General features: G+C 45.4%; 1 protein-coding gene across 1 annotated transcript in view; it reads left to right on the top strand.

Annotated features, from left to right (window-relative positions):
- The window catches only part of EIF3H (eukaryotic translation initiation factor 3 subunit H), a 153187-nt gene that overhangs the window by 118987 nt on the left and 20049 nt on the right, over positions 1–14151 (top strand). Inside the window, exon 5 of the mRNA XM_069731802.1 lies at positions 8376–8525. Coding sequence (XP_069587903.1) covers positions 8376–8525 — 150 coding nt within the window. The remainder of the gene's footprint in view (positions 1–8375; positions 8526–14151) is intronic.

The following is a 14151-nucleotide window of genomic DNA, read 5'->3' as shown; positions in this document are numbered from 1 at the left end:
ATTGAATCTGGAAGACCCCTCTGGCCTTTAAATGGGGCTTTGGACAGGGTCATGCGGGTTAATAGTCTGATTCCCCATTTGTGTCTGCGTTGCAGGGCCTGGACTGGTTGATATCCCCAGTCACTTTCACCAGTGTGCCACCCAACAAGTGACCAATTCTCACAGTTTGAACCTTCCCCTGTTTCAGCAGTGGTGACACAGATGAATTGTGTGTTTAGCCAGATGTCAAACTGTGCCACAAGGCCTGGGCATTTTACTATGAGGCAATAGTCAAATTGATATGTTACTTATGGGGTGAAGATATTATACCAAAATGTCACTATACCCTCCTCATGAGTGACTACCCCTTGGTGACTGGCTACCCCTTAGGCTAGGTGAAGGATAAGTGTCAGACGGGTGAAGAGTGGCAGCCGCCACTGGACTCTGGATCTGGCATCTCCTTGCAGTGGGAAGCGTGGACCCATGGACTGCTGTGGTAGTAGACGAGATTTGGAACCGGCTGTAATTTCTAGGTTCATCCGTAGGCCATGTTCACACCATCCTTTTTTTAATGCGGAATCGCCGCGATTTTCCCGCTGCGGGTCCGCAGCTGTTTTCCATGCAGGGTACATTACAATGTACCCTATGGAAAACAGGAACTGCTGTGCCCACATTGCGGAAAATCGCGAAAAAAGCCGCGCTGAATAGCCGCGGTAAAAATGAAGTACCATGTCACTTCTTTTTGCAAAACTGCAGCGGTTCTGCACCCATTGACCTCCATTGTGAGGTCAAACCCGCAGTAAAACCCGCAGATGAAAAATATATCTGCGGGTTTTACTGCGGTTTGTGGTGCAGAACCGCTGCAGTGTGGCTGCCCCCCCGTGCCCCAATCACACCTCCCCATGCACCGACGCCACCCCCCCGTGCTCCGACGCCCCCCCGGTGCCCTCATCTCCCCCCCCCCCCCCTTATACTTACCCGGCCTCCCGGTGTCCGTCCGGCCGTCTTCTCCCTGGGCGCCGCCATCTTGCAAAATGGCGGGCGCATGCGCAGTGCGCCCGCCGAATCGGCCGGCAGATTCGTTCCAAAGTGCATTTTGATCACTGAGATAGGTTATATCTGAGTGATCAAAATAAAAAAAATAGTAAATGATTCCCCCCCCCCCTTTGTCACCCCCATAGGTAGGGACAATAAAAAAAATTAAGAATTTTTTTTTTTTTTCCACTAAGGTTAGAATAGGGGTAGGGTTAGGGTATTTTCAGCCATTTTAACCCTAAAAAACTTCCTAGAAAACACACAGACTCTGCATAGAAAACTGCATAAAAAAACGCAGCAAAAAAGCACCAAAAAACACACCAAAAAAAGGACCTGCGTTTTCTGCCAAGAGCTGCGGTTTTTAGTCCTGAAAAAAAAGGAGGGAAATCAGGAACGTGTGAACATAGCCTTAGGCGTGTCCTTGGATTACTACCCAACCTCCTGGAACAGAATCAAAAACTTATTCATGCATAAGCAACAGTCTCTCCCAGAACTCTGGACACAGCTATGAGGTTGCCTGGAAGGGAACATTTTCCTGTGTAACCTCAGTTGTATAACATTTTGTATTACCTCCCTGCTGTCGTAGCTATTTGGCATCTGGAAGGCTTCTGGTCACCCTGGGAAGAGATCAACACACACGAGCACATACATTCCTACCTTGAGGTAGTTGTATGAAGTCAGTTTGCTGTCATTGAAACGGGTAGAGAGGCTTGGGCATGTGTCTATGGTGCATTGCCTATACTATCTGTGGTGTGCAATGTGGAACATGCCTGAGTAGAATCCAGTAGGGATCATTGTGAAACCAGGAGTGACCCTCTCATCTACCAGGGCACATGTATCCTTGGACCGGTGCATTGGATTGTGAGCCACTTGGGTCGTCACAGAGCACAAAGATCTTTGCAGACACACCCGCTGTCCCACCCTCCACAAACCTTCATGGTCCCGAGTACCACTCTGCAACCAGACCTTCGACTCCTTCCCGGTGGATCCCCGAGTCAGAGCCAGCAAGATACTTAAGGCCAGCTGGTTATACCCAGCGCTTACCATGGTCCGTAGAGGTGCCCCAGGGTTCTCGTGTCGCCTAATTCTAGCAGCTTCCTTGGCTGCTAGGTCCTCCTTGTTTATGCCTCGTCGGTAGTGAGCTTTCTGTGTGCGCCTTTACCTTTACTATGGCAACCTCTTTCGGGAGCAGTAGTGAGTCCATCACCTGTTTATTGAGGTGCCAGTGTTTGACAGGAATACCTGCTGCTGTAAGAAAACCTCTTGCCCTCCATATGGGGCCAAAGTCATGGGTCACTCCCAAAAGATATCTTGACGTCATATTAATGTTATATCGTTTCCCTTCAGCCCCTCTAAGCGCCTCAATGAGTGCCATCATCTCCACCTCTTTTGTGGACATGTGAGGAGGGAGTGGTTCTGCTTTTATTACCTCATGTTGTGTGACCACTGCATACCCAGCGTAGAGCCGTCCATCCTTTTCGATGCGTCTTGCACCATCTACAAAAAGCTCAACATCTGGATTAATGAGAGGTACACGAGAGACATGTGAGAAATCTCCAGTTTCTTGAGCCATAAGGGCTATGCAACTTGCAAAAACAGTGATTTATTAGTACTCCTCCCCCCTTTTTAATCCACTACCTCAGTGTTGGAGAGTAGCTGGATTACAAAATAAAAAAAAAATTAAGGAAAATAAAATTTTACTGGCACATAGCCAAAAATTTGAAACTTCAGTAACTTTTTAACGAAGCAAAAAAAACAGAAAATTTTGTTGGGCATAGAACCGATGTGCAAATTTTTAACAGTTGACAAAGTGCCAATTTTCCGTACTTTACTGGGCGTCTTATCTTAGATAGATTTTCATTACTCTCGAGTTCTTGCTTTCAATTCAACAATAGCACTTTCAGTTTCCTTCAACAATATCTTTTTACCAGTTCACAGTGAGCATTCTTTAAAACCATGCATTTGATTCCACCTATCAACATACTTTATACATTCGACATGACACTACTCTCTACTCATCTGTCCGTGTGACCGAGACAAACAGTTCTACATTCTAAACCCACAGAGGAGAGCAAAATGTTTTGCAATCTGGATATAATCTTCTGGTTTCCCTTTGTTCAGGGGACACCTGAATGGTATGTTACTGGGATACCAGAGATTATTGTCCTCTATCTGACTCAACAATGTTCCAGGGGTCCACGGAATGGTCCTGTGAACGTTAAGTCGGAACACTTTTAACTCAGGAAATCTTTCTGACAGAGGTCCAAACCCAGTGTTCTCTTGGCTATAGCCGGGATGTACGGTTTTCACAATCCACCACCCTTCTGGGGATATTGCCAGCATCAGTCCCACTTTACAGTCGGGGCACGACATTTACAGAACTTGTGCTGGGGGGTCGGCCTTTTATAATATTCCAAGTAATCCTAACTCCTATACACCATGCAAATACAAGAAATCCCCAGAAAAGCAAAAGCAAAACCTTCAGTACAATATAGATTAACGTATTTCAATGGCTGTTCACAATTTTTAGTACTATATTCCATATGACCAAAACATCAGAACCTATACACAGTGTTTAGTTAGGAGCTCTGTTTCTAACACATATGCGTTTTGTGTGAAAAACCTGACCGTCTGGACTCCGACGGATATATTCGGGATTGTCTTTCAGGTCTCGCGGAGAGTGGTTTAGATGAGAATCACTTATAAGGGTATGGATATTCACATACCAAAATGCCCACCTAATGTTCCTTCGCTTGGGCCACCTTATATGTGGTGGATAGGTCTTCCGAAGCACTTTGTGCAATAGCCACCCATCATAAAGAACACGATTCTCATCTGTTCTCTTCCTAAAATCTGCAGAACCCACACAAAATCTGCAGAGCATTTAGCACAGTTGTTTCTCTTGCAGCCTCCCCAAATATCAGTTAGAATGGTAACAAATACTTGGTTTCAGCTTCTCATTCACACACGTGTGACTGTGTTTTGACTTATTAGCGTTCCTCTGTTTTATCCTGGTGCCAGTTGACCAAGGATCACACCTAATTGGACTCCCTTAGGCTGGGTTCCCATTGCGTTATGGGAACGCGCTTAACGGACAGCGTTGCACGGCGAAATTAACGCCGTGCAACGCGTCCGTTAGCGCGCCCATTCACGGCAATGGGCACGCGCTAGCGACGCGCCGGTGTTTCCTGGCGCGCCGCAGACGCTGCTTGCAGCGTCCAAGGCGCGCCCGCGGTCCGTTCCCCGCTCTCGCAGATCGGGGATCTGCGAGAGCGGGGACGTTACCGCGACCCCGGGACGCGGCCACAGTAAAAACATTGCGTTGGCGCAACCCGCTAGCGCTAAACGGGTTGCACTAACGCAATATGACCCTAGCCTTATACAAGAAGGATTTTTATTCCTAAATCCTTATGTCATTCACACGGCATGCAGAGTCCGAGCAAGGAGTCTCTTATATCAATCACCTTCTTTCACACACACATTTATTCACACAGCTACCGGGCTCTCACCGTCTTTCCTTATCTGTGCACTATGACCTGCCCTTCCTTGCTGCCTGTTATCACACCTGTATTCTCTAGTGCTCTCTGAGGGACATGTGTGTCCATCTCTTGAGACAAGTTTCCACAGGGTTTTGAACAGTTTGATATGTGACTGTGAAAGCTGTATGTACTCCTTATGTCAAAGGAAAGGGGTCTTTTGTGATATAGGAAGTTAGCTAACAATTACCACCGGGGTATTTAACAATTCTTGTATACCCAGAAACTGCGTAGTCAAAAAATGCCAGATAAATTGCTAGAATATCTGCTTCCACAACACTTTCACTTTAACAACAATCATTTCAAAACCGTCTCACAGAAAAGTGCAAAGGAAGGGGAATGTTTCCTAGTGCAGCCTTCCGGGTGGCTGGTTCCGCGGTGTCCACCGCTGTATAGGTGGACACCGCGGAACCAGCCACCTGGAAGGCTGCACTAGGAAACATTCCCCTTCCTTTGGAACTAGCGCTGTGCCCGGGATATTATCGGCAGCGTATATAGCCACAAGTATCCATCTTCTATCCCAGTATTTGTTACTGACGAAGGTCCCTTGTGTGACCGAAACGTTTTTGCTTGGGATACAATAAACTACCCATTTTCTTCTCACCACTAAGTTGAGTGCTGGGTTTTTACTTACTTGGTATAACGGTTTGGGAACCTACCCATGCACCTCCGTAGGTTGTGCACACGTTGATCTATCACAGAAAAGTGCAGTGACATTAGTCAAACATTAACTAAAGAGTAAGGCTATGTGCACACGTTCAGGATTTCTTGCAGAAAATTCCTGAGAAAAACCTGAAATTTTCTGCAAGAAATCTGCATGCGTTTTTTTGCCGCGTTTTTGATGGGTTTTTGGTGCGTTTTTCCCCAGACATTTCCCAATGCATTTTATAGTGGGAAATCCACAAAAAAAAAAAGCAAAATTAATGAACATGCTGCGTTTTTTACCGCGATGTTTTTTTTTCGCAGAAAAAAAAACGCATCATGTGCATAAAACATGCAGAATTCATTCAAAATGATGGGATGCATATTGTAGGCTGTTTTTTTTTTTTTTGTGGTTTTATAGCGTTTTTATCGTGAAAAAGCGCAAAAAATCAGCAAGGTGTGCACACAGCCTAACAATGGACTTCGGACCTCACACTATCAGAGATATCTGTACAAGTGAAAGCAATTACCATTCAAGGAATTCTCTTCCTACATGAACACATTGTAACAACTAACTTTACAATTCTAAAGTATGCAAAACAAAAACCGGTTAACTAATCTCTAATCTCACAACATTTAAATACAGAATAAATTCAAAGCTTCAACCATGTGTTAGTACGCCTCCTGCCGGCAAACCATACAAAACAGACAAAGGACAGCCTAAACTAGCACTGGTGTCAGATACTGCGAATCCCTGACAACAAAACACTTCACAATTTATCAATCTATATGCCATCCTGATTTATAGAGATGAAAAAGTCTACACCTGGGCGAAACACACTTAGGTAGATATGGAGAGATCAATCACTCAGTCACATCAATACGGTAATTGTAATTACCCTTCCACCCTTATAGAATAAAACCTATGAACTTATGCGGCAGCCAAAACATCATCACCTTAGCCAGGTGATCTCCGGTGGGCATCCGCAGGAAGTCACCAACCACTTAGAGGTTGTAAAATCGCTGAGTAATCAAGCCGCTACTCCCACTTGCCCCCTGGGAGAGACACAGTTCAGACTTCTGCGACCATCGGTCAAGCTGAGAGCAGGACCGGAACCAGAGTGACAGTGAAATTGCTCAGTACGTCTCCCTATCTTTTTGCAGGCTGGCTGAGCTAGTACCACATATGCAAACAAACAAAACAGCAAAGCAGAGAGGCAAAAACAGATAAGGCAGACAATTAAGGAAATCGTGACCAGGGTGGGTTTTTGGTGCTAGGACTTGTCAGAACGGTCACTATGTCCGAGTCTGACAGCCATATGTGTAAATAAACCCGGCACTCAACTTAATGCTAGTAGCTTGGGATTTTATTGTGTAGAACCAAAAAAAAAACGTTTCGGTCTCACATGACCACCTTCAGTTACGTGTTTTGAGTAGATAGCGTGTCACTTAGTGAGCATAGTAGGTAGGTCACTTTGAAGTCACTGGTGTGCCAGTGGAATAGGCTGAGAGCTTAATATATCCGGAGCTGGATGCGGTGTCCACCGCTAGTCTGTGCGTGCATGCCGGAGTCTGACAGCCGACTGACCTTTATCTCAGCACGGAAACACTGGAGGGTTATAGGTAAGATGAGTGATTTTCCTACCTAGTAGGAGGTGCACTTCTCCACCCTCGAGTGGTCCGGTCCAAGATTGGAGGTCTTCTTTGCGGCTGGTCAGGTTCGAACTTTCGTCCTAGCCCCACGTTCAGACTCCAACTATTAATTCTGTACCGTTATCACCCTAATGACCCATTCTAGGTCAGGTTGGCATCTGTCTATGCACGTATTCTACTGATCTTCAGTTTATTGGGAATTGATCTCCCTACGTACAGGTGTATTTACTCTTGATAACACTAGGGGAATTACAAAGTCCATCTAGACATTGGCATATCTTGGCACATCCTGGGATGGAATAATAAACAGAATTATGTCTTATAACAGTGGATCAGAAAACCTTAGTGACATGAATCTAATATTAAGCAAAGCGTCCATATAAGTTTGATTTCCGTATATCTTCATATGCCATACATTCTCTCCTTAACGAGTCACGCAGGGGATTTTGATTTTGTGATTATTTTTTTTTTTAGATCAGTGGGATTCTCCGATTTTGAAAGACACAGCAATCATACATTTTTCCACTATCCTGAATTTGTCCTTCTAAATTTTTCGGAATCTGGAGTGAAGAGCCACCAATGCAGATGCAGATTCCAGCAGTGCGCTGTCGGCCACCCTGGTGGATATTCCTTTCAGTGGGGTGGTCTGGCAGCACATCTCCAGGAACCAGACCTCTTCAGCTGTATTGAGAGCAGATAATGAATGTTGGACTTAAGGCCCCTTCACATTAAGCGACGCTGCAGTGATACCGACAACGATCCGGATCGCTGCAGCGTCGCTGTTTGGTCGCTGGAGAGCTGTCACACAGACCGCTCTCCAGCGACCAACGATCCCGAGGTCCCCGGTAACCAGGGTAAACATCGGGTAACTAAGCGCAGGGCCGCGCTTAGTAACCCGATGTTTACCCTGGTTACCATGCTAAAAGTAAAAAAAAAAAAAAACACTAGATACTTACCTACAGCTGTCTGTCCTCCAGCGCTGTGCTCTGCACTCCTCCTGTACTGTCTGTGAGCCGGAAAGCAGAGCGGTGACGTCACCGCTCTGCTTTCCGGCTCACAGCCAGTACAGGAGGAGAGCAGAGAAGCAGAGCGCAGCGCTGGAGGACAGACAGCTGTAGGTAAGTATGTAGTGTTTGTTTTTTTTTACTTTTAGCATGGTAACCAGGGTAAACATCGGGTTACTAAGCGCGGCCCTGCGCTTAGTTACCCGATGTTTACCCTGGTTACCAGTGAAGACATCGCTGGATCGGTGTCACACACGCCGATCCAGCGATGTCAGCAGGAGTCCAGCGACGAAATAAAGTTCTGGACTTTATTCAGCGACCAACGATCTCCCAGCAGGGGCCTGATCGTTGGTCGCTGTCACACATAACGATTTCATTAACGATATCGTTGCTACGTCACAAATAGCAACGATATCGTTAACAATATCGTTATGTGTGAAGGTACCTTTAGAGAGGCCTATAGTCCACAATATGTGTGTTTTTATCATTCCATTTTGTGCTGATGGAAATGTCCTCCTCTTCACAGACTGAAGAAGGCCAGCGTCGCTTACGAGCACATGTTTGAAGAGGTTCCCATCGTCATTAAGAACTCGCATCTCATCAATGTGCTGATATGGGAACTGGACAAGAAGGCGCCTGTGGTGGAGAAGCACGAGCTCCTCAGTCTGTCCAGCAGGTGAGAACAGGTGGTGGTCGGGGAACGTTTCCTCATCCACAAGGCCGGGAGGGTTTCCGAATACCTGTATTTGTAGACATTTTCCTAGCATGCAGCGTTAGTGCCTCTTTATGGTATTCTCTCGGAGGCACCGTACAATGGCAGGAAGCGTGCCTACGGGTAAATAGGCTTGTCCTTCAGATGCCACGTTGCAGAGCTGTCCTCGTCTACAAGCATTGGAGCTGAGCACTGATCCTGAGAGGGGCAGACATGTTCACCACCGCTCCAGTAACAACCTATGGGACCACACGCGCTGTCACAAGTTGGATGAGTGACACGTCGCCGTGTATTGCCCCAGCCAAAGCTAGAACTCTTATTAGTAACTTTATACTGTTGACTACTTTTGGGGGAATTCACCCCATTTTGGATGAGCAGCCATAATTTCCTGTAGATAATGGAAATAAGCCCAGCGAATCTACATGAAGCGGTCTTGTTTGTCGGGGGACGCTCGGAAACATAGACTGATAGTGGGCTATGCCCATAGATTGGATGCGCACGTCTGCGGCTATTTCCCTTCGTCTTTAGGGGGCACCCCGTTCTCCCGCTAGGATAAGATAAGAGGCATAAGCAGCTGCATACACTGCTAAAAGGGAAACGGTCACAATGATTTACTAATGAAACTAGTGACTGCATAGATCACAGAACAACGATAAAAATGATACCTGTCTCCTGATAATTTGATGAGAAATCGAGCTTTGATACCACATGCAAATTAGCATAGATGTACACTGGGGGCATTGGCCCTTTATTTGGCACACCCCCAATGCACTTCTACACTCGTCAGTGTACTGGGAGTACCTCGACACACCCACCGTGCACTTCGACACTCGTCTGTGTACTGGGAGTACCTCGACACACCCACCGTGCACTTCTACACTCGTCTGTGTACTGGGAGTACATCTACACACCCACCGTGCACTTCTACACTCGTCAGTGTACTGGGAGTACCTCGACACACCCACCGTGCACTTCTACACTCGTCAGTGTACTGGGAGTACCTCGACACACCCACCGTGCACTTCTACACTCGTCTGTGTACTGGGAGTACATCGACACACCCACCGTGCACTTCTACACTCGTCTGTGGACTGGGAGTACATTGACACACCCACCGTGCACTTCTACACTCGTCTGTGTACTGGGAGTACATCGACATACTCACAGTGCACTTCTATACTAGTCTTATGTTGAGTGCATAGACACACCCACAGTGCACTTCTACACTCGTCTGTGTACTGGGAGTACATTGACCCACTCACCGTGCACTTCTACACTCGTCTGTGTACTGGGAGTACATCGACATACTCACAGTGCACTTCTATACTAGTCTTATGTTGAGTGCATAGACACACCCACCGTGCACTTCTACACTCGTCTGTGTACTGGGAGTACATCGACATACTCACAGTGCACTTCTACACTCGTCTGTGGACTGGGAGTACATCGACATACTCACAGTGCACTTCTACACTCGTCTGTGGACTGGGAGTACATCGACATACTCACAGTGCACTTCTATACTAGTCTATGTTGAGTGCATAGACACACCCACCGTGCACTTCTACACTCGTCTGTGTACTGGGAGTACATCGACACACCCACCGTGCACTTCTACACTCGTCTGTGTACTGGGAGTACATCGACACACCCACCGTGCACTTCTACACTCGTCTGTGTACTGGGAGTACATCGACACACCCACCGTGCACTTCTACACTTGTCTGTGGACTGGGAGTACATCGACATACTCACAGTGCACTTCTACACTCGTCTGTGGACTGGGAGTACATTGACCCACTCACCGTGCACTTCTACACTCGTCTGTGTACTGGGAGTACATCGACACACCCACCGTGCACTTCTACACTCGTCTGTGGACTGGGAGTACATTGACCCACTCACAGTGCACTTCTATACTAGTCTATGTTGAGTGCATAGACACACCCACCGTGCACTTCTACACTCGTCTGTGGACAGGGAGTACCTCGACACACCCACCGTGCACTTCTACACTCGTCTGTGTACTGGGAGTACATCAACACACCCACCGTGCACTTCTACACTCGTCTGTGGACTGGGAGTACCTCGACACACCCACCGTGCACTTCTACACTCGTCTGTGGACTGGGAGTACATTGACCCACTCACAGTGCACTTCTATACTAGTCTATGTTGAGTGCATAGACACACCCACCGTGCACTTCTACACTCGTCTGTGGACAGGGAGTACCTTGACACACCCACCGTGCACTTCTACACTCGTCTGTGGACTGGGAGTACATCAACACACCCACCGTGCACTTCTACACTCGTCTGTGGACAGGGAGTACCTCGACACACCCACCGTGCACTTCTACACTCGTCTGTGGACTGGGAGTACATTGACCCACTCACAGTGCACTTCTATACTAGTCTATGTTGAGTGCATAGACACACCCACCGTGCACTTCTACACTCGTCTGTGGACAGGGAGTACCTCGACACACCCACCGTGCACTTCTACACTCGTCTGTGGACTGGGAGTACATTGACCCACTCACAGTGCACTTCTATACTAGTCTATGTTGAGTGCATAGACACACCCACCGTGCACTTCTACACTCGTCTGTGTACTGGGAGTACATCTACACACCCACCGTGCACTTCTACACTCGTCAGTGTATTGGGAGTACCTCGACACACCCACCGTGCACTTCTACACTCGTCTGTGTACTGGGAGTATATCGACACACCCACCGTGCATGTCTATACTCATCTATGTTGAGTGCATAGACACACCCACAGTGCACTTCCAGGCTACTTTGCATGTGCCTTCAAGGCTTGTTTTCTCAGCCATAGCACATCGGATTACTACAGGACAGGTCTCCTTTTTTATCATTTTGCTACAACCTTTATGGCCATGTAAAATCATGTAGGCAGGTTTGCTTTACTTTGTATTTGTGCGCAGTGCTATAAGTGTAGGTGTAAGAACACTTTCCGGCACTCGGCAGCACAGTACCTTTTTTTTTGTTTGCCTGTCACTGAGAACATTTTATCACCCACACACTTGTGAGCGAGACTGCAATGTTCAGCAATCAGCGAGCATTTCAGTCTCCATTTCCCGGCCACGTTCCCGCCTTATCACACAGCCTTCTAAACATCACCTTGTTATTATTTTTTATTACGTTCCCTCGACTGTGTGACGCGGGGCCGAGCTACCTCGGAGTAACGGCCGGCGTGCCCTGACAGCCGCAGACGTGTCCCTGATTCATGGAGCTTTTATACACTAGCTCTACAAGCGATGGCCGCGGTTCAGCTCGGGGCACAGCGCTCACATTTATTACTTTTGTAGTGGTGGCGAACAATTTTGCAGCCTGCCAAAGACATTTTGCCATTTCAGATCTCGGAAATCAAATTCTGCACAATGCATATATTGGATGAAATACTTGTTATTCCGCCACTGTGGAAAGACGCACGCTATATATCATCCTATTGGCTCAGAAAAATGGCAGATGGTTGCCTTTATTTTTTTTTTTTTGCGAATATAAACCTACGGTGAAGGTGGGGACATTAAGCCAAGCGTAACATTGAAACCGAGCGAATATAATGTCATGGTACACACAGGAAAGCCCTCCATTCTGGGTCAGATAATGCATACGGGGTCTGGTTTCTACAAAAAGATGTTTATGCCTTTTAAAAAAAACTAAAATCAAATTTTAACTTTTCTTTATTGTTTTATATTCATTTTACTTTTGTGTTTGTTATATTTTTATTACCAGACTTTTGAACTTTTTTGTCCTCTTTATATTTTCTGTAAATTTTATGCATTTGTCCTTTTTGTTCTATTAATTTTTTACATTTTTAACTTTTTTGTTTGTCACTTTATTTTCTTATTTTTAGTATTTTTATATGAAAAATTTACCCTTTTTTTCTGTATTATATTCATTTTATTTTTATATACAAACTATTTTTTATCCTTTTTTTTTATATTGTTTTGATTTTATTTTCCGGTTTCTAATTTATTTTATTCAAATTTTAGCCGTTTTTGTTTTACTTTTTTTTTATTTTTAGTAATTGAAATCCTAAGCTTCTCCAGCAAGATTATGCATCTGCTGTATACTCCCTCCGGACGATAACAACATAAAAATTTATCTCGCTCCTTATCCTTAAGCTCCAACCTCCACCTCCTCCTTCTCCAGGGTCTCCATGTTTTATTGACGGTGTTCACACATCGGCCTCTCCGTAACAACATTTGTAGCTGCTCCTAACCAGCGGCTGTTTTCTATAAGTGGGGTTAACGCTGTTGAGGTAAAGACCCGCTCTGACAGGATATTTATGATCATTAAATAATGGTGCTCACAGCCCCGGTCCGTTCTCTACAGACGAGTTATAAATCATTTAACGGGGCGACGTTCACACATTCATTCCTGTTTTATACGTTTAGTTGTAATTATTTTTATTTTTCCTTATTTATGACTCCCGTTTTGCGCTTGCTGTATTATTTATTTTTTTTTTTACTTCAATCACAGCTTTAGGTTGGAATTTGTTTTTTTTTTTCTTTAGTGCATTTATGCTTGTAATGAGGCTGGAAGCACTACTCTTCATAAGATCACGTGCACAGACTTTAGGAATTTATATTCTACAGATGATGATTAGATATGTTTTTCTAGCTTAATCCTATCACATGGTAAAAGCTGTTTTTTTTTTTTTGCTCCTATTTTATTGCCGCTGCTCCCCTGAGTGTTCCGCTTTTTACCTTTTTAAAATCCGCCATATGGTTCCAGAGATATGAGCTTTTTTTTCTAGGGTGAATTTTCAGTGGTCTTTGCCAAGAGGGTGTGGCTCTTGGGGTAACTGAAAAGCAAACTAAAGACACGCCCCCTGAGTCCTGGCAGCTACGCCCTTTTGGCAAATCTATTGGGCATGCAGAATATTAAGGCCCGTATCTCTAGAACCGTATGTTGGATTTGAAAAAAAAAGAAAAATGCGGAATACTCAGGGGAGCAATGGGAATAAAAGAAAATTGGGGGGAAAAAAAGCTGTCCGCTTTTGGCCTTTTGACATATCCCCTTTAAGTCTTTGGTTATCCCTTTTTCCATGAAAGTTATAGCAGTAGATGAGAGGTAAATGTGCCTTGACACCTAGTGGGTCCAAGAATCCCAAAACTGGCAAATCATGAGACAAACTGTTTTTTGATGGTTCTTGCAAAACGCTGCTGTGGACTCGGTACTACCATCTTGTCATTAACATCTTAAGAAAAAGTCGCTTTCGTTAGAGCATTACACAGCCTCTGTGTATACTAGTACATAGCAGACTGCAGAATGAGTTACCAGTGAACCGTTCAGCGAGCTGGTCTGACTGTATGGTCTGTTCATTCTTATCTCTCTCCTCCTGATCAATCTTCTACGATGATTAATGACTTTATTTAAGTTTGAACTTTCTAGAGCGTCATAAATCTGCTTTGAAGATTGTTTTGGATGAATCGAGATCACCTCGCTGACTGATTCTCTTTACGGGGGCATTAACGTATTCATCTTTGCACTCTGAGGCTGTAGAAGCTAAACAGTCCATGGATGATAATTCATATCCGTATTCCATATCCGTATTT

The sequence above is a fragment of the Ranitomeya imitator genome, chromosome 6, assembly GCF_032444005.1.
Source record: "Ranitomeya imitator isolate aRanImi1 chromosome 6, aRanImi1.pri, whole genome shotgun sequence".
NCBI lineage: Eukaryota > Metazoa > Chordata > Amphibia > Anura > Dendrobatidae > Ranitomeya > Ranitomeya imitator.
Note: the sequence above shows the minus strand (reverse complement) of the source record. Positions and strands in the feature narration are given on the sequence as shown.